General features: G+C 41.0%; 1 protein-coding gene across 6 annotated transcripts in view; it reads left to right on the top strand.

Annotated features, from left to right (window-relative positions):
- The window catches only part of Dennd1a (DENN domain containing 1A), a 473,824-nt gene that overhangs the window by 254,375 nt on the left and 198,264 nt on the right, over window positions 1–21,185 (top strand). For all 6 annotated transcript variants that reach the window (XM_021192483.1, XM_021192480.2, XM_029536942.1 and 3 more), the window contains one exon: window positions 13,482–13,582. In XM_021192483.1, coding sequence (XP_021048142.1) covers window positions 13,482–13,582 — 101 coding nt within the window. The remainder of the gene's footprint in view (window positions 1–13,481; window positions 13,583–21,185) is intronic.

Genomic DNA, 21,185 nt, shown 5'->3' with positions numbered 1-21,185 from the left:
GCACACAGTCATCCAGATTCTCTTCTGTATGTGAAGTCTTTGACGTTGAAGGAGCTGAGCAAACAGGAGTTGGGTTCAAGCCTTTGGTCCTCTCCAGATTCAGGATTTGAATGAAGGTCTTGCCATTGTTGCCTCTGACTTCATCCAGCACAGCTTTTACTTACTCACTGATGAGGCAGATGTGAAGTCTGTTTCAGTCTGAGTTGTTCTGAGGACCCTCATGGGAGAGCCTGATGTGCCTATATTACCTCAACAAACCACGGTCTCTAGTTTGCCTTATAAGAAACAGCTTAATGCTCTTCACAGCTATTGAGGATCTGAAAGATAAAGGTTACTGAGCACTCCAGAGTGAAACTTCTCTAATACAGACTGTCTGAAGACAAACCTAGCACTGCTTAGTTCAGAGTCAGATAATGTGTATCCCAGGGTGTCCCGGTCAATAACGTTGTGATATTCTGTATGAGACAAATGTAAGTTTTTGTTCTCTTTGCTCAGTTAATGTTTATTGATTGTTTTCCTTTATAAATGATAAATAGGGAAGGCTTGGCTAAATCTTGTTCTCTGATTTCTTGGAACACAAGAATCTTATTTTTCTCCCATATTTTCACATCCAAGTTTAACTCATTGCTTTTTGGAAATACTGTGGACAGCTAGTATATCAAAGATAGAAACATCTTAGAAATTATAACTTGTAATACCATCATTACTCCACGTATTTAGAATTATTTCTTATTTTATAGAGAAACCTGTTCATTTAGGAAGGTGGAATAAAAAAACTTGCTTGAAGTCAATGTAAGAGAAAGAGAGAAAGAGACAGAGACACAAAAATAGATCATGAGGTTCTGTGTAGAAGGAATTTTCTAGAAAAAAGACACAGTCAGAAACTATGGGTACAGAGAATCTCAGCCCCTTCAGAATTCTTATTTTGCCACCAGGTACTATTATTTGGGGCCGTCTTGTATGGGAACCACCACTAGAACCAGAAAATAGAATAGGTTGCTAAGTGCATCCACCCCACAAAGAAAATTAGAAAACTCTTATTAAAAGCCAAAATGATAAGAGCTGGTGGATATGGTGACTGGATGAACTGGTTGTACTAATCTAGATGAAGAGTAAGCCAGGCTACATAGCAATTAGAGGGTTTATGTAGCTCTGGGACTACCAGAGAAGGTCAGAGATGATATCTCCAGAATAAATATCTATATCACCTTCATGTAGACCCACCCTCATTATTTCATAAAGCAAACCCTTGGCCTTCTAACACTTTCTTAAGATACTTTTACATTAACCCTTCTGAGCCGTATATTCAGTGTATGAAATGCTATGTAACATAATTCTTGTGCATACTCATATATCCACAGGTGTATTTGCATGTGTGTATGTCTGTGGCACCTGTGATTATCATATTCCCATTAGTTTTTGTAACAACCCCAGGAGCAACTTGGTTTCATTACCTTTTTGTACATAAAAATACTAACAACCAAAAAGTTGAAATGCCTGTATAAGATAAGCTGAAGAGATAAAATTAAAAACCACTTCTTTTGGGAACAGGACCCTCTGGCTACGTCATACTGAGTCCTTGGTAACTCTCCACTTGTCATGAGTTCCTTATGACGCTTGTGCACCCAGAAACCTTGGCTTGATTCCACTGACCATGGATCTGAGTGCCTGCTGTTGCCTTCACATGCACACAGCTAAGCTCTTCACTTCAGATACCAGCTCAAATCTGGGTACAAGGGATGCACACCTCTGTCTCTTGGCCAATGTCCCTTCCTCTACCATTGTCAGTGCTTTGTTAGACTTCATGTCTGCCCAGTCTCCCCAGCTACCATGATCAGAGCGTGGTTGTAGGACTCTGAGCCAGCACAATGGCTTCAGGAGCCATGGGCTGTACTTCCTTCCAGCTTTCTGTCTCTTGACTGTAACTGCCCCCATTATAAGTTAGGGGTGCTAGAAGAACTTTAGAAACCCCAGACTCTCCAGCTAATTGATGAAACGTCATGTTTACTTCACTAAGGGATTTATTTAGGCTATCCAAGAGATGAGTTTAAACAAATGGTTAAGAAGAAAGCACTATTCAGTGGCAAATCAATTATGCAGTTGAGCTTCCACATGTAATTATGTATAGATCCCATACATAATTACATTAATATGAATTAGTATAATTATATTTTACAATTAATATTTTTCTAGTGTACCTCATTTAGAGAAAAGAAAAAAACTAATACAAAACTATTTTTCCCTTTCTTCTCAGCTAGACAAACACACATTTTCCCCAGAGAATGTAGGACTTGGGCAGGGCCTATGTACTGATGCCCTGGACAAGTGGTAGGTGATAATTGTGTCTTGTTGCCACACCCCCAGCTTGGCCTTTGTAGATGCTTCAGTGTTCACGAGAAGTCCTGGATCGTTTCCCAACCTTGCCTGCCCCATCACACTCACTCACACAGACAGCAGTCCATTGTCTGAGCACACCATCTGCTCTGGTGACCTGAGAAAGGACAGTTTGTAGCTGAGGCACATTTTCAGATTTGCTTTAATTTTCACTTCTTTTTGGAGGAACTCCACCTTAACATGGCCGTGTCAGCCCAGGCGATGGCCAGGCATCTTACCAGCATGTGCAAAGCTTTCCTGGTTCTTCTGCACTAGAACAAACTAATCCTGTTTGCTTATCTGTAGCCCTTGAAGCAAAGAAGAGAGTGGCAGTTTAAGGAGGTTTGAAACACTGGACTTGAGCCAGGGCCTCTTTGCCTGCACACTCCACTCTGCATGTTCCAGCCGTAGGAACAAACTGCATTATTTTGTTTCAAACTGTGCTCAAGGGAAGCCAAGACCTTGTAACTGGAAACTTCCCAAACAGTGAAGTCTAAGACTAAATTTAGTGTTCTATTTAAAAAATAAAATAAATCGAACATTTTGTTTGTTCATCTTTTATATGTTGAGAGAGGGGGTGGGGTTGAGATTAACCTAGTCACACTGACAACCTAAGAAGAGTATTCAAAGAAGTGAGAAGCAAGCTAATCCTTTTGGTGAAGAGGGAAATCCTTAACAAAATGTAATGAAGTGGCATGAAATATAGGCTCAGCAGCCAAACTCACAAGTAGCATAGCCTCTCTAATCTCCATTACATAAAATTTTATCGTGGCTCAGAGAATATGAAAAACCATTAAAAGTAAATGAAAGAAACCTCCACTGATAGGAAGCAGGAGAAAAGATTGCTATGTTTTATTTATGTCGGTTTTTAAAACGTAAATATAATTCACTGCTTTTTGAACTGTATTCATTTAATTATGTGTAAGTTGGTTTTCTTCTGTTTACCATGAACTGTAACTGGAGCAAAAAGAGCCTTGTGATGTTGAGGAAACTATAATACAATACAGTGTGTTAGCCGTAGAGTCTGTGATCCTTTAATACAACCTCAGCCCACCCCAGTTGCCACACTGATTTTTATCCTCCTCTTTTGCCACTTCTATAGTTTGAACAAACACTGAACACCTGCTTTGGACTAGACAGAGCACTCAGATTATTAGCAATTCCAAATACTGTTAGAAATACCCAGAATCCATGCTTAAAAAGCAGGTTCACAGACAGTATCTCCAAACACTTTAATTCAAGAGGTCTAGTGAAGAACCCAGGATGTTTTGTTTTGTTTTTCCAGATTTCCGTGTTGACTGATATGCAACCAGATTTGGGATCATGGAGCATACTGTTCTTCCCCTCAGAAACAATATTAATTTGTTGGTGTTGTTAGTTATGTACCACTGGTTCATCTCCACTTAGAACTATATAACAGAGATTGTATATGTTTGTTTAGAAGGCAGTTGTGAAGGCAGACTAGCACTTAGTTCTTTGAGAGATCTTCTCTTTGCAAGGTTTTGTTGTGGCCTTGGCCAGTCTAGAGAAGGGCATCTCTGAGCATAATCCTGCTTCTCATAGTGCTATGGAGGCCAGAGCAACCCACCATGTGACTCGGGACGCATTGGTGACACTAGATCTAGAAGCAAGATAGGGGTTTTTAGCCATTTCATTAAAACATACCTAAAATTTTATTACTTGAGCAATAGGGGCAATTTGCAGAATAAATATATTTTTTTTCTGTGGTGGGAGCGGGGAGCAGTGTGTCTGTGTATGTACAGTTGTACTCACTTGAAGGTGTATGTGGCAACTAGAGGTTGATGCTGGGATGCCTTTTCTCAATCATTTCTCTACATTATTACTATTTGTGTTGTTTATTTGTTTATTTTGAGACAATTTATCACTCAACCTGAAACTAGTTGTTTGCACTCAGCTGGCTGACAAGTGAGCCCTCAGCTCTGGGTTACAAGCATGTACTACCACACCCAGCTTTTTTTGTTTTGTTTTGTTTTTGTTTTTGTTTTTTTTCAAGACAGGGTTTCTCTGTATAGTCCTGGCTGCCCTGGAACTCACTTTGTAGACCAGGCTGGCCTGGAACTCAGAAACCCCTTGTTTCTGCCTCCCAAGTGCTGGGATTAAAGGCATGCAGCACCACGCCCATTCAGAGCTTTCTGAGCTGTGTGAATGAAGACAGAGAGGCTGCTTATATTCCTTCCTTTAGGAGGCCATGTGAGCCATGTGAACGCAGCAGCTACTTGGGCCACTCAAGCTCTGTTGAATGACCCTTCAGTCAGTGACTTAGTGACTTGTAGGACATGAGTGAAGACACAAAACCTTCATGTTGTTATGATTACTCTTTGTGGCTTGAGGATTTCACTGTCACCACCATCAGTCATACACACAGAGCATGCAAAATGTTCCAGGATCTCTACTACCTTCTTTGACTCTGAAAGTTAGGTCAGGGGTCACTGCCTACAAAGATGACATTCAGTGACAAGTGGCATCTGTAGAATGAATAGTGTATAGTCAGTGCTGGGTAATGGTTTTACCTCTTCTATGATTATGAACCCTTTACCAGTCCCACTTTTAGAGTAAGAAGCAGAGAGATGTCAGAGGTCAATTTGCCCATGGCCATGTGGCTAAAAATGGCTCAAGGAGATTAAATATATGGCAGAGACAGGTAGCGTCAGAACAGAATGACCCTATCTTAAAGTCCGATTCTCTCTCCTTCAACCCTGCTATCCTTTCTCTGAGGAAGATTCTACCCGCAGGACTGTCTGAGGCACCTAGCTGGAAGATTCCGTAACCAACAAGCTAGGAGAAAAGCAAACCTGTGATTTTCTCTTATGTTTGTACAAATCCTTGTGTGCATAGCCTGGTCTCACAGCACTCCAAAGTGACCATACATGCCACTTTCAAAATCATCAGAGGAAATGATAAATCCTCATCCAACTAACATAGTACATAGTGCTTCAGTGTTGCTTCCTTAACAAATGCCTTTGAGATGTGTGCCAAAGTGGGCCCCATTTAGAGATTTTCAAACATATGAAGAGGGAAGTAATTTTAATATTGCCCATTTGTGTTTCTTGGGTAGAGGTATGATTTATAAGTCATAAGAAATAATCTCTTCTGCTAAAACCTAAGGAATACCCAGGGCTGGAGACATTTCAGTGGCTAAACAGATTGTTGCATAACCTTGAGCATTTGAATTTAGAGCTTTAGAACACATTTAAAAAAAAAAAAAAAAGCTGGGTGTGGCCAGGCGGTGGTGCCGCATGCCTTTAATCCCAGCGCTTGGGAGGCAGAGACAGGTGAATTTCTGAGTTCCAGGACAGCCAGGACTATATAGAGAAACCCTGTCTCAAGAAGAAAAAAAAAGAAAGAAAGAAAGAAGGAGAAGAGAAGAGAAGAGGCGAAAAAAGAAAAGAGAAGAGAAGAGAAGAGAAGAGAAGAGAAGAGAAGAGAAGAGAAGAGAAGAGAAGAGAAGAGAAAAAAGAAAGCTCTGATGAACCAATCTCTCTTGCTCGATGCTCGCCCCAGGCAGAATCAGGGATTCCTTCTGTATATACTGACATACTTGAACCTCTATTATAGCACCTCTTTCATAATGCTTTTGTGTTGAAGTTGATTGTTTGCATTTTGATCTTTCTCTGTCTATTCTAACTTGCTTGAGGGCATGGTGTGTACACATGGTGGATGATCTGTAATTGTCCGATTAATGTAGATCAGAGCACAGAGGCAGCTTCGTGAGAGTAGAGAACATAAGCTCAGAAGCCTAGCTTCCCAAGGTTCATATCCTAGCTCAGACTTGAGCTTTGTGGCCATAGGCAAATTTTCTTACCTGCAAAATGGAGACATTAATATAGCTCCCTCATAGGGCTGTTACGGGAGGTGAATGAGTTAAACACATGTAAAGCACATTTCCCATGTAAACATAGTCATGAAAGTGGCTGGTTTGGGCTTTAGTCTTTCTGGGTTTGCTCTAACTTGCTAAGGTTGGATTTGGGATTTGTTCCATAAGGGAGATTTTTCATGTATTCATTCAAGGTTAGGAACTCACCACACACCCTCTCTCTTTTTCCCACTGATAGTGCTTATGACTCCTAATTTAATTAATTATGTTAGGTTTCTTTTGGTGTGTATTTGTTTGTTAAGACAGAGTCTTTCTATGTAGTAGTCCTGGCTGTCCTGGCATTCACTCTTGTAGACCGGGCTGGCCTCAAACTCAGAGATCTGCCTGCCCCTGCCTTCTGAGTCCTGGAAGTAAAGCTTGCTAGGCTTTGAAGAAAAAAAAAAAAAAAAGGCATCATTAAAACACTGGTATAAATCCATTAGTTAAACATAAACTATAATCTTAAGAGGCTTGAAAATAAATATAAATCCACTTAGACTCAATGAGATGGCCAACTGATTTCTTCCTGAGTACCAGCTTTGATTCGCTGATGACAGATGCACATTAGGAGGGATCCTGCAGCCATCTCCTTGTTCAGCAGTGGCTGTCACAGGCACAGACTAGAGGTGCAGCCACACACTTGCTGTCTGTCTTTATATGGCTTTTTATTAATCATGCAACCTTGCCTTTTTCTTTTTCACCTTAAAGATGAAAAGGAGTGCTTTCCTCTCTTGTGGTGGCTTCTTCCCTACAACGTAGCTTACCTTGCTGTAGTTTCTGTCTCAGCTTTAGGAGCTAACACTTTTCTCTGGCAGTTTGCTTTGCTTTGATGTTTTGAAGTGTCAAATCTTGGCAGGAAAGCTTTTTACTCTGATTAATAACTTGCTCTAATTACTCTAGCTAGGAGGTAGCTATAAAAAGAAAATGGAAAGAGGAGGAATTAAGCGAGAAAGCTGCTGCTCCACTGGATCATGGTGTTCTCCGAGGCCTGACTCTACTTGACCACATTGGAATTTGTTTGGCTTTGGTTTTCCTTTCCCTAAAGATAATGGAAGAGGAGGAGAGCTAAGCTGAGTTCCACCAACCACAAGAGAAACTACTTGAAGAAAGATTTCTTCCCTTACTCATCTGAATAGAAGCACTGCATCTCATCTTCTAAGCAGGACATTCTTTGCTCTTCTTGTCACACATTAGGTGTCTGTCTGAACTAGGGGAAGGCTAATTGACTTTAAAGCCAACTCTTCCACTCCTAATATAGTCAATACAATTGGAACATAGCCAGACCACTTCTAATTTAACGGTTTTTCTTTACGTGATGAGGTTTGCTCACAGAGTACCTGCAAACTTTTTGCTAATTCTACAGTAGAGTTCCAAGTTGAAAATAATTTGTAATTAAAAGCAAAAATCACAGTGCTGTTTGAGTCACAGCAACACTTATTTCCTGACAGCCACAAAGACTGTAAGATCCTACTTCTCAAGCTGACAGTGCTAATAAGTTCCCCAAGACACAACATTCTCTAAGCCAATGGACAAAGGATGAATCTTGTTGAAAAGCATGGACTTTAAAGTTACAAATCTGCAGTTCTTTTTCAATTCTTTAGTTCATCAGTTTGTTTTTGTTTAAACCCAGAGGGGAAATCCAGATGCCTCTCACCCTGTGAAGCAGGTGTCAGTCTGATTGTTTAACATTCTCAGCTCAGGGATGTGAAGAATGACTGCAACCATCCCATCCCTCTGTGCCAGCCTTTAGATCTTAGAGTCTCAATTCTTTCTCAAAAAATGTGCAGTTTCCGGAAGTGATCTATTGAGCCACTGTAGCTTGCAAGAATGTTGGGTGACCTTGCCTAGCATTCTTCTTGACGTTAAGCCAGGGCAGTCTCATGTTCCTCAAACACTTGACCCACCACCTGCCCAGTGTCAGGCAACATAGGAAATAAGAAAACACTTTGAATATGGTCCCTGTTCTTGTGGAACTGCAGCTGGAGCCTTGTTCTGGGTCTTCTCCCATAATCGCCTCCTGAGCTTTTCTAAGTGTTGAGGAGAGATGGGGTAGACATAGAGGAAGGCTGTGCTCCCCACTGGAAGGAAAAGGTGGCACTTCTTAGTTCAAGAGTTTGCGGGGGGGGGGGGTGTCCTTGTGGTTGCAAAGGTGAGAAACGGGCTTTGAAAAATGGACTCTAGCTGATGTCTGCTTGGCCAAGAGAAATAGAGGAGGGGCATCCTTCATGCCAAAGGATGGACGTTCCTCTAGGGTTAAAGCTACAAGGGCACATGAATCTTGCAGGCCAGCCTCTAACTTTTGATGTTAGGGAAATTAAGACCCATGAGAGGTAGTAGTTTGCTCAAATCAAAAAGACAGTTAGTGGAAGACTCCCTTTTAAGTGTTCAAGAAGGAGCATGGCAAAAAGCAAGACATTCTAATTGGTGTGTCCAGGTCGACATGTAAACCTTTCCATGACTAGCAGTCATTACCTAGAATTCCCCTGGGGATTAAAGTCACAGTTAGTTAATTGATAATCCCCAGGAAGTGATCAGATATGTGGTTTTTTAACTGATTGTTTTTCTAGTCCAGTGCTGTCATCTCTTAGGCATGTAATAAAGTTTTTCTGTTCTTTTTCTCATTTAAGAAGGAGAATGATTACTGGTACTCTATCCTAGATATTTGGCCATTTAACAGCAAGTCAAATGAGTATTTGAATAATTGGGTATTGCTGACAGGAACAGTATTCATACATTTTGGGATGCTCTGTACAGTGATGGCACCAGGTAGACACAAAGATGCTTTCTAATTTAATTTATGTGTTGTAGAAATAGGAGCCATTATCATCTGACAGGACCTGTGTGAGAATCCCAATTTTGTCACGATGTCACCATGTGTCCTTGAGCTAGTTATTTCATCTCTGAGGCTGTTTCCTATCTGAAGTATGGTAGAGAGTGTGTCTGGGTACCTATGTGAACATACCTCTAAAACAAGGCTTCCCACGAGCCTCCATCCTAATACTATGCCTGCTGCATGTAGTGTGGGGATTTTTCTCTTAGAATGGGGTCTTATTTTTAATCCTATATTATGGAATCAGATGAAACATTGGAATCTTATGACTTAACCATCAGTTTATCTATTATCTCTGAGAAATACCTTAAACTGAAAACAAAAAAGAGCAGGCATAGCATCTTGTGCTGTCTTTCACCTGCATTATTGATCACTCCCCGTTCATGTCCTACCCAGCCACACAGAAAACTAATGAAGCCATATATAGAGCTCTGAGATATAACTGACCTTGTGCACCTTTAATTGAGGACAGAATTTGCTAAAGTGCCGCCACCACCCACCAGTGGTTTACTTTACAGCCTGTGTCCTGGCTACACTGACTGTTGGCTGTATAATTTGTCTAGTTTTGTCTGGAACCTTAGACTATTCAGCTGCTTCAGGGCAAAATCTTTTGGGGTGTCATTAGATGGGATTGATAATTGGCTTCTGATGAATATTCATTGTAACTAATGACTTTGGGCAAATTTTACACATACAATCTTTCTATTCTCCTACCAAGTGAGATATTTGATAGAATCATTTTCCTCAACTTGCACTTCAATTAAATATTCACATACCCCTTTGTTGACTATAGTCCTTATTGTATACTTTCATTACATTAAGATTTTATCCTCGACAGGAAATGAGCATAGTCCTTCAGACTCCTATATGTGGCTGGTGATACTATATAGAACTCTGTCGATCATTTATCATTTCTGGGTCAATGTAGATGTACGGAGACCCCATTGCTGTTAGCTTAGCCACTGTTGTTAACAATACACAGAATGAGAGTCACTTTATATTTTGAGAAACAGCCAAATAATCTTCTGCTTGGTTTGTTGGTTTTCTTAATCAAATTGGTGAATGTGTCTTACCCAAATTTTAGAGACTTGGCCTTAGAAAATCTCTAATGAAATGATGAAGCACCCTTAAAAGCTTGTAGGTTTGTCTATTTGTTTTTAATGAAGTATAACTAGTTTAAAATCTTATCATTTAATCTGGTAGTTTTATTTTGAGATTAAAGAGTTAAGTCAAAAAATGTTGTCTAGAGCCAGGCACTGGTGGCACACACCTTTAATCCCAGTACTTGGAAAGCAGAGACAGGCAGATCTCTGAACTTGAGGTTAGTCTGGTGTACAGAATGAGTTCTAGGATATCCAGAGCTACACAGATAAACCCTGTCTCGGGGGTAGGGGTAGAGATGGGATATTGTCTAAAGATGAGAATTGGCCTAAAACAATTTAAACAAATAAGAAACAGGGAATCCAGTCCCACGTCAAACAAAATCATCCTAGTGAATAACTTATGATAATTTCAAACATATTCATGTGATGATGTTACCTTAGTACTGAATAGGTTTTGCAGTGCATATATTATAGTTCATCTATTTATTTAATGTTCTGTAGAAATACAGCACAGGCATTTGATTGGATGGATGGATGGATGAATGGGTGAATGGATGATTCAATTTTTTTCAAAAGTAGTATATTTGTATGTCTAAGCTTGTCCTTGTTTTGGAATAAGAGTTTGTTGAACTCCCATTGTTAATGAGATTGTTAGACAATGCCTAATATATAAGCTAAGCTACTGGCTATCTTTATGTTGTAAATATAGTCTAAATCAGAGTCTGGTTGCTTGTCTGGTTTTTTAATTTATTCAGGGTGTACACTACATTGACAAACACTTATATGCATGCAGCTGAGAAATATGGAGATGAAAAAAGATAGGGTCATTGTGTACATCATAATCAGGGGACAAACTTCAGTAATTACAGTTCATTTAGTAACAGAGTCAAGGCAAGGCTACAGAGAGGAAAGGAGAGCTTGGTCAGGGGCCTAAAGGAAGAGTTTGCCAGCAGAACAAATCCCTGCAGGTTTGAGAGATGGGTAAAAGAGTGAGGAAAGGGAAGGAGTCCATCACTCCATTACTTCTGCAAATGGTATGTTCCAAGGGCAAACTGGGGAGGCAGCTGAGTTTGGTTGAAGATGCTGCTTCACAGATAAACCAGATCTGGCACAGGCATTCTATTTTAACTGTGCCCTATAGGCTTGCGAGCAAAAAGTGATGTGACTGGACCTGCATGGAGCAAGAATGCTGGTTAAAGATGAGCCAGGAGGACTGGTGCTCAGGACCACAGTAATCCTCCAGCCTGACTTGTGGGTAGCATCTGAGTAAAGATGGTTTGTTCTCCAAAACACACCATCAATTATGTTTGCCCTTCCAAACTGGTGAGAATAGCCATGGCAATAATGTATCTATACAGCAGCTGTGATTGAACCTCAATGCCTATGAATAGCCCCCCCACACTCCCTGGATCAACTCCCCACATGTACCTGATTTAAAGAATGAGTTCTGAAGAGAACGGGGGAGGGGCAGAGTATCCTAGCTTCAGTACACAGCTTTCACAACTGTGAAGCATCAGCAGCATATTCAGTTTAAAGCTGGTTGTGCTATAGTAACCTGGATTCTTTTAAGTGGGTCTTGGCACATTACTCTTTCACCACATAAATGTCCTTCTGTCATCAAAGACCAGTTACTACCAGCTTCCAAAAAAGGCCGTGGGGGCATCCTAAAAACCAAAGAAACAAAAGGAAAAAGACAGAGATAGGAGTTGTGGGCTGATGTTACTGAGTAGCTGGATCCCCAGGGTTGCATCCTGTTCCTTTTGCCATATTGAATTTTACAGAGATTGTATTGCTTTTCATTACCTTTACCTATCTGTCTTTAATTTTATCAAATACTGCTTTTTTGACATCTCACGCTCTTAAAAATAAAGACAAGGAATACTAAGCATGTTGTTGAAAGAAATGGGGAAGGATAAGCCTACAAACCACGCTAGAACAATTGATCAGCTACTCGGGAGAAGTAAGTTCTCACTGCAGATCTACATTAATTGCACACATTAATTGCAGATGGATTCAGGAGTTTAATGCTTGTAAACATTTTGGAGGTCTTTCGTTGGACAAGGAGTGGGGCTCATCACAAGGAAGATCTTATCCACACAATCATTCAAACCTCTACTCTCAGTAACTTGAGGAAAATGAAAGCCAGCTTGTCAAAAACATTACATAAGTTGATGGACTTTACAAGTCCTCAATGCTTGCTTATAAATCAATTTAAATGATATCAGCATTCCTTTTAAAGGTCTACAAAAAAAGGAAAGAGAGGAAGGGAGGGAGGGGGAGGGAGAGAGAAAGGAGAGAGAGAGAGAGAGAGAGAGAGAGAGAGAGGGAGAGAGAGGAAGGGAGGGAGGGGGAGGGAGGGAGAGAGAGAGAGAGAGAGAGAGAGAGAGAGAGAGAGAGAGAGAGAGAGGAAGGAAGGAAGGAAGGAAGGAAGGAAGGAAGGAAGGAAGGAAGGAAGGAAGGAAGGAAGGAAGGAAGGGGCCATTTTTGTAAGAAATAGAGTCAGGAAACAAGCCAAAAACTATTCACCATGCTAATCAGAGGGGTGAAAATAGTAAGATGAAAGTAAGTTCAAACTTGACTGCATTGCTTAGTTCTGGAGAAGCGGTCAGTTACACTGACACAAGTAGTTCCTTACCTTCCTCTGCCTGCTGAGCACTGTAACATATCTGTAAGCTCTGCAATTGTATATCCAAATACAAGTGTGTAATTTGAGGATAGAAAGCAGGAAAATGAGTATGAAGAATACACTGGGGATAATGAAAGGGTGTGTTTCCTAAGACCATTTAAGGATATAGGAAAGTGTTATCAGGAAATAATGACAAAATAAAAAGAGAAAAACCATAATATTTAGAGCTTTAATTTCCCCTAAAAAGGAACTATAAGTATTTGCATGTATAATAAACTAAAATGTTAAATAATCTTCAGAAAATGCTGATTCTTTTATCATATTCTTCTTTTTCTCAATTTTCTACTCTAAATCTGCATGAGCTTTAAAACCTTTTATTCCTTTTTTTTTTTCTTTTGGTGTAGTCCTGAGAATTAGACTTGACTTTAGACATAGACATACTAGGCAAAAGCTACCACTAAGCTGCACATCCCCCCCAGCCCCCATCATCCATGCATTAGCTTTAAAATCAGGGGATAGGAACAACACGTTTTCAAGAGAAAGTCAGTTGCTTTGCATTGGGGTGGGCATGTCTGCCAAGGAACTGTTTCTCCTGTGACTTTGAGTCCTTAACTTGAGTACAAGCCTTCCTCAACTCTGCCTTGTGGTCTGACTGTCTGCCCTTCTTTGTTGCAGTTGACGGCCTGCATCCACGGCTCAGCTGCCATGCTCTACCCCATGTACTGGCAGCATGTGTACATCCCCGTGCTGCCCCCACATCTGCTGGACTACTGCTGGTAAGGCTGCTGAGCGTCTGTCACTCCTCATCCAGGAAGGACCCATGTATGTGAAGGCTTTAACCTGTAACTGCTGTGGGTGACACTAAATTAAAATCAGTCTTAAAGGTACAGGGTGTGGAGTACCGGACAGCAGAGTGCTTTATGTCATGGCGTTCGACAAAGTCAAGAGAAAAGCTAATACTTTTAACACTTCTCTCTATAGAGAAGAAAAAGCACCAAGAAATTGTGTGGGTTTTTTCCCACTACAACATATTGGAACTGGTGACAGAATCAGGGATCCTCAAGGTCTCCCAGTTTCAGCCATGCCCTGGCACGTCCCACTAGACTTGCTTTTAGCTGTGGTTTGGGCCTTCTGGGGTTTTGTTATTTTGTTTTTTGTTTTTTCCTCTTTTTATTTCCCCCTGGCCTCTTGCTCCTGACTATTTTTGTTCATTTGTTTGTTTGTTTTATTTTACCTTTTTTGAGACCGGATTTGAGACTGTATATCCTAAGCAATCTGCAAACTCACAGAATCTTCCTCCCTCAGCATCCTGGGTGTTGAGATTATCATGTGTCACCATACCCAGGTATATAACCCTCTGAAGCTTTGTGAGGAATTCACTGTTGAGCATGGATTAGTGGAGGAAAGGAAAGAAGCAAGATGAAATTGTTCAGACACAATTATATTTTTTAGATAAAATACCATCTAGGGATGGGTGGCTCATGGGAGACACCATGCCTTCTGAAGCACCTCACTGCCATTGGGAGTATGCCAGAAGGGATAGTCTACTTGGCTGACTTGGATCCATTCTTTGTTTTGTTTTGTTTTTAATGAATAATTTTTCTCTGTTGTACGAGGCATTGGCTTGGAACAGCTCATGTCAGTAGATGTTGTAAAGGGACTATAGTGCATACCTGGAAAAGGCCCTTGGTTGCCTTGCCAGAAATTGGAGCTCCAAGGGAAAGGCTCCGCTTTGGGGACCATGGCCCTTACTTGTGACCAAATACTTCATGAAATTAGCCATTGATTCAGAGTGGTAGAGGCCAGTCAACCCTATGTTTGCTTTTCTTTAGACCTCTCTGAAAAGGCTCATGTAAGTAACCAACTTATGTCCTACAAGCCTTGAGGTATTCGTGGTAAACCTGATTTGGATGTTTTAGGTTCAGCCTCTTTTCAAGAAGCCACAGGTATAATAACAATAAACTGGCCTACTTCTTTATATTGAGATCTTTCCGATCCTAGTGGATTTTCTTGTTCTTACTTTCTCCAAGTTCCCTGCTAGATGTATGAATTATTAAAGACTGTTTCTTTTGTGGAGGTAAGGGGTTGGGATTAAGGGGATGTTGATACAGGGTTTCTCTGTGTAGCCCTAGCTGTCTTGGAACTCAGAATCTGCTTGCTTCTGCCTGTGTTCTAGGATTAAAGGCATGCAACACTATCAGCCCTGACATTTTTTTTTAATTTTTATTTATTTTTTTATATGTATGTGTGTTTGGTAAATGTATGGTAGTGTCCACAAAAGCCAGAAAAGGGTATTGGATTCCCTGGAACTGGAATTACAGATGGTTGTGAGTCATCATATTGGTGCTAAGGAATTGAACCCGGTCCTCTACAAGAGTAGCCAGTGTTCTTTACCACTGAGCCAATCATCAGGAACGGAGCCCACATTGTGTTTGCCCTGTTTTTTTACATTTTGCTGAATTTTGGAAATTGTTTTTCATTAAAGATACCTTCTAGATACTCCTGGTCTGGATTCCATTTTTGATCCCTTGTGGAACAGGTAAGGGAGTATTATATGTTTTCAAACAGAAGGATCAATATACAAAGCCCTTGAAATAGTTTTACCTTATTTGGGGTCTCTGATTTCCTCGAGTGTTTTCAGACCCCAGTGCTCCCTCAGCACCCCACTTTTAGGCAGGTCCTGTGTCTCATATACCCTAGAAAACCATGGAGTGTTGTGCTGTCCCCACTAGCTACCCCTCTGCCCCAAGTCAAGGTGAGGGTCATTGGGCTCCTGTCCCTTTAGCTGTGTCATGGTGCCAGAACCTCCATATCCTTTGGTTCCTAGCACAGCATTTAGGAACCTCCCTCACTGCCCTTTTGCTGTTGTCCCCTTATCTACAGTGTATGTCACACATGTATGTTATTTAGACATCCTCAGCTCCTTTCTCCCGCTATCCCCGTAGCCCTTCCCACTTACTCTGAGCTCACACTGGTTGTGTTTATCATCTATACAGAGGTGACCAACCTCCTTCAGAGAGCCCATGAAATAGCACAAACAAGGTTGAGCTAACGGGACAACACTTTGTCTCAAGTTTATTACTGCTTGGCTACTCAGCTTAGAGAATGTGAATTTGCTTCTGCCCTTTCCTGAAGAGGGCCTCCTCAAATCCTTTCCAAACACCTACTTATATAGAAGTACATTTTAACGTGAAACACACTGTCAGGCACCCAACAGGGTGATTCTTGACACCATGCAACCTTTTGAAAGCCTTTTCACTGCCCCCTTCTTCCTGCTTCTCATACCCTCTGAGTTGACTACAGCTTTGTCTGGATTTCCTTGTAACTACCTCTCTTCCTGTTCACTGACCCTGCTAGATTTGCTTGCCTACCTTCTTACGCTGGACCTTCATGGAGGTTTCAGTGTGATGAATAGTTGTACTATATTTCAGATGCCAGGCAACACCTAGTTGAGGCCAAGATGTTAGTCTCCATCAATAGGCACTCAGATGATCAGATAATGGGGTGTTGAAGATAGACATGATAAGGGAACACCTATTTGCTCTTCCTTTGATAGATTCTGATGGGGAATTCTAAAGGTCACTGTAGGCAGGACCTTTAGAAAATGGTGTCAGCCATCCTGAACTTTCACTAATCCTCTACTCTTATTCCTGACTCCTTTACACCTATCATGGTCAGGCCAAACATGAGACTTCTTATTCTTGTGAGACCTGAGGAGGCAGGGGGCCTGCCTGAATTCCAAGGCTTTCCTGTCTTGGAGGAAGGAGAAACAGTCTATCCAAAGACAGGGCTTCCTGAACTTATCTGGAATACATCAGAATTTTTTCTCCCTTCCTGCAGTCCCCCTCCTCTCACTACAAAGGTGTGTAAGCCCTGGGTCCTCAGGCAGACCTTTGCTTGTCTTTTTTTGAGCTTCTAAACCAATTAGTTCTTTATTTTTCCATTGACAAGTACATCAGTGGAAAGAACATGTTTGTCATCTGGTAGTACGTGTTGTCACTGTTTAGATGAAAGATTGTAGGACTGAACAGAAGATCAAAGAGAAGAGGACAGAGAAGTTGGAAGGAAAGAAAAAGCATAAGACACACCCAAGAAAGGGAAAGGGGAGGGAAAAAAAAGAGGAAAGGCTGAGGAAGGTAGGAGACAGCCTCACAGAGTGACCCCCAGCACGGTTACATGGAGAACCCCTCCTCCATATATAACAGCCTCACAGACACAACATTGCTTACCACACAGACAGACAGACAGACAGACAGACAGGCATGTGAGTACACACACACACACACACACACACACACACACACGTACAGCCCTGAGTGTCTTTAAAGACAACTCGGAGTCCTGCACAAAGAGCTGCCTGGAGTGCTTAATACTATGTTTAGATAGGAGTGCATGGGCTTCGGAGTTCAGAGATGGCAGGGCTCAGGAATTGAGAGTATCCCTTTGCCAAAAAGTTCAACTTCAGCATTTCATTATTTGCAAAGTTTTGTTGCTAAATTACTAGCTATTTTAAAACTATCAGCTTAAGCTTTGTGTGGTAGCACACACTTATGTAATCCTAGTCCTTAGAAATCTGGGACAGAAGGTTTGCTTCAAATCCAAGGCTAGCCTGGGTTGCATATCAAGTACCAAATCCTCCAGAGGTTGTATAGCAAGACCCACAAATACACACGCATACACACACACACACACACACACACACACACACACACACACACACACGTGCACACCACCCAGCAGCTCTGTGATTCAAAATCACAGAGAGGAAAAAGTCTTCTGGTGACACTAGTGATGACAGTCTGGAGGCCCCAGTCACTGGACCATCTCTTTTACCTCTGTGATCACATTCCATTCTTCTTATAGCCCAGCATATAAACAGGTATGATTAACTCTACTTCACAGGTCATTAAACCAAGGCCCCAAAGGGTTTATTAACTTGTTCCAGCATATATACTGTGTTCTGTGTGGTTCTAGTCTCAGGATCACAAGCAAGAACTATGCACATATATGTACATGTCCTAAAAGTCAGGTATAGTTGTATGCATGGAAAAACACCAAGATCTGGAAATGTATCAAAATATTTAACAGTGACTTGAGATGGAGAAGAGATTATTTTAGCATGCTTTTTGTTATATTTTCTATTTCTATAATGAAGTGTAATTTTTATAATTGAATGCTTTCTTTTGGAACATAGCTAGTTGTTCATTCTAGCCACTGCCTGTTCTGTCTTTTCATTCTGCCTTTTCAGTGAAGATTGTCCCAGATCCTCTTTCCAATGCCATCTCTCACTTCAGAGTTCAAGAGTGTCATTGTCTGCTGAGCCACAGGCACAGTAGCAGCTCAAGCTTGGAATAGAAGGCTTGCTGTGGAAGGGTGCTGAATCTTCCAGTTCAGTTCCACTTTTTTTTTTTTTTATGTGCCTAAATAGCTTTGTGATGAGTCCTTCTTGTGTTTATAACAGGTACCTTTCTCCTAGTCTTCTGTATTCACAAAGAACTTCCTGACATCTGACCAAAGGTTGATTTCAGGCCAGTAGGAGTTGGCATTTGCTTGTAACTATAAAATGTAACTGTGATGAAAGGATAAGACCGCAAAAGAAGGCAGCAGACCCCCACTCCCACCCCCTAGTCAAGACTTAAAATGATCACTTTAGTCTGATGTAACTGCTCTGGGCAGAAAGTAAAAATGTCATGAAAATGGAGTCAGCGTTAATTACTTTATTCTACTGAGATCCTTCCCTTGAAAGTCACCAGGTTAAGTTGAATCCTTGGTGACTGGAGCCAGCAGGGATAACTAGCATTTAAGCAAAGGGCTGGGAGCCCTCAACATGTAAATCTGAGGGAGGTTTGTTCCTCTGCAGATGATTTAAATGTTAAGTACATCCCCTTGCAGGGGATACACAAGTGGAATCTGAAAACTATTATCTCCTGTAGAAATGAACTCTCAATTTGCTCACTGCACAGGAAGGGCGGATTCTAGTCATTTTCACTGCCAGCAGGTGCCCTTTCTATGCATAATAGACTTCACAAGTGTAATTAACACATGAGGACCACTACTGCCAGTTTTTCTTCAGGTGCATGCTGCTAGGAGTTTTCAGGACAACAGTGCTGGCCACAGGAGCCTCTCTCATGGTGCTTGAAGATGAGATGCTCATTGACCTCTAGACAAAGACATGTTAAATGGGGCTGAACCTATCTCCTGCTGTGAGCACCACAGGTCATGGTCCTAGGACTCCTGGGACTCAGAAGCTGTACCCAGCCTCTGGTTGAGCCGAAGCTAGAAGAGCAAAGCTGTAGTTTGCATGCAGTTAATAAATGAAAGGGTGATGCTGAGCACCCTGCAATTATGTGGAAGATTCTAATTGCACATTCACAAATACAACAACCAATTATCTGAGTTAACTTTAATTAGAGCTATAATCACAAATTTTAATTATCGGAATAAATCAGTTTAGTACAAATGGCTTCCCTTAAATATTTCCCAAATTAATTTTTTCCATGTCCCTTCCCCATTTTGACAGAGCAATGGAGTAGAGAGTGCTTAGGATTTGAGCTCATACAAATCTGGATTCAAATCTCAGTCTTATCTCTTATTTCACCTCTGATGCACACTGGCTTTTTCTGGGAAATGGGTACAATTACTATTTACCTATTTTGAGGAGTAGCTATGTGAGTCACAGGCATAGTTACCAGATATTACAGGGCAGCTATGTATTTATAGTGATTGCTCTTCTCACCATCACCACAAACATAGGATATAAGTTTTAGTTTCTAGAAGGTCTAGTTGACATCAAATGTTTCTCTTGCTTCTGCTGCCGCATGAGCTCAAGAGTCAAACTTTATAACTCCTTTTCTCCTTTACCCATGAGATTGTTTTTATTTTGACTTTTGTATTTAACTTGAGTTATTGTATGGTTGTTTTCATTTGCAGCTGTGGCATAAGAATGAAAAGAAAAGAAACAAAAGCAGATGGCAGAGAAAGCGGAAGGAGTAAGACATTTCCAGCCCTTATGAATATTTAAAAGCATGTGCTGCTGGTTCCTTTAGATCTGTGCCATTCCCTTGACTCTGAAAGTGAGAATGAGCATGTTGCCTACCTTAGCTGACTGCCTCTCTGAGTTTGGCCCATCCTGAAAAGCCTTCCAATGGGGACAAAAGGATTTACTTGCTGATGAGAGTCAGTACTGCTTTTCATAATCGTACTCACCATCTATGGAGAATGTGCGTGTAGTGAGCCCTTTCTAAACATCATCGTAAGTTTTCAGAATTGAGCTAAAAGTTATTAGCACCTTTGTATATGGGAGGAAATGGAGGCTCAGAGAGGTTAAGAGTGCACTACTCATGGAAGGAACAATAGGGACTTCACTTGAAATCCAACACCTTCCCATGCCAACGATTTTCTTACTAATGTCTGAGTGTCAGAACAAGTACAGCTATCACCAAGGTTTATGAAGAAGTTCATCTAGTCTTCTTGACATCATATATTGTATTGTCATTATTTATTTATTTATGTTCACTCAACAATGTTTGTAGAGTACTTAATAAGTAGCAAGTACCATGCTGACTGGGTAGAAAGTAAAAAGTAAAAGCCATGTGAGATTGCCTATGGGCTTAACTTTTCCTCTCTTTCCCCTTCAGAAATAGCCCAAAATAAGTGCCACAAGCCATCCCTAAGCTGAATTTTTGTATTTGGTATATTCTAGATGCTTGTTTACATACTTTAGTGATAAAATATTTGCAAGGCATAGGAAGACAAGTTCATCTTCCCACCCCAAAAGGGCAGCTAGGTCAAGAGCCAAGTTGCTAATGCTTTCTAAGCTTATGATTGAGCTGAAATGTCAAATGAGTGTGTGGGGGTCAGACAGTTTCCTAGTATTGTAGAAGCCTTTCTTTGCCCCAGGGCAGAGGTGCACAAATTCTCTGAGAGATGCTGATTTGTCCTAGGCTCCCTACCTGGCCTGCGTGTGGATTCTGAATCAACCCCACCTGTGACCCTCCTATTCAATCCAGAAAATTTACCTAAAATAAAACCCTGTTCAGTGCATCTGACTTAAGGATGGGTGACAGGTCATCAGCCTACACTTAGTAAAATAACATCCAGCACATCATAGCTGCATCTCTTCTAGCCATCATCATTGAGGCCATGAAATTTCACGGAGGAATAAATCAGTGTTCAACTAAGTGGAATAGTTCACAGTCTTGTTACCAGAAACTTTCTAATTTGCTAAGGGAGAATAGTCATTACTACTAACACAATGGTTCTCTTCCCTAAACAACAGATTCTGTCTTTGTGTTAGTCAATACTATTCTGATGTCTGTATTGTTGAAATATACAAGTCTCTCTCTCTCTCTCTCTCTCTCTCTCTCTCTCTCTCTCTCT

Source organism: Mus pahari, chromosome 3 (genome assembly GCF_900095145.1).
Source record: "Mus pahari chromosome 3, PAHARI_EIJ_v1.1, whole genome shotgun sequence".
Classification (NCBI taxonomy): domain Eukaryota; kingdom Metazoa; phylum Chordata; class Mammalia; order Rodentia; family Muridae; genus Mus; species Mus pahari.
The sequence above is the reverse complement of the archived record's forward strand: the minus strand, read 5'-3'. Positions and strand labels throughout refer to the sequence as shown.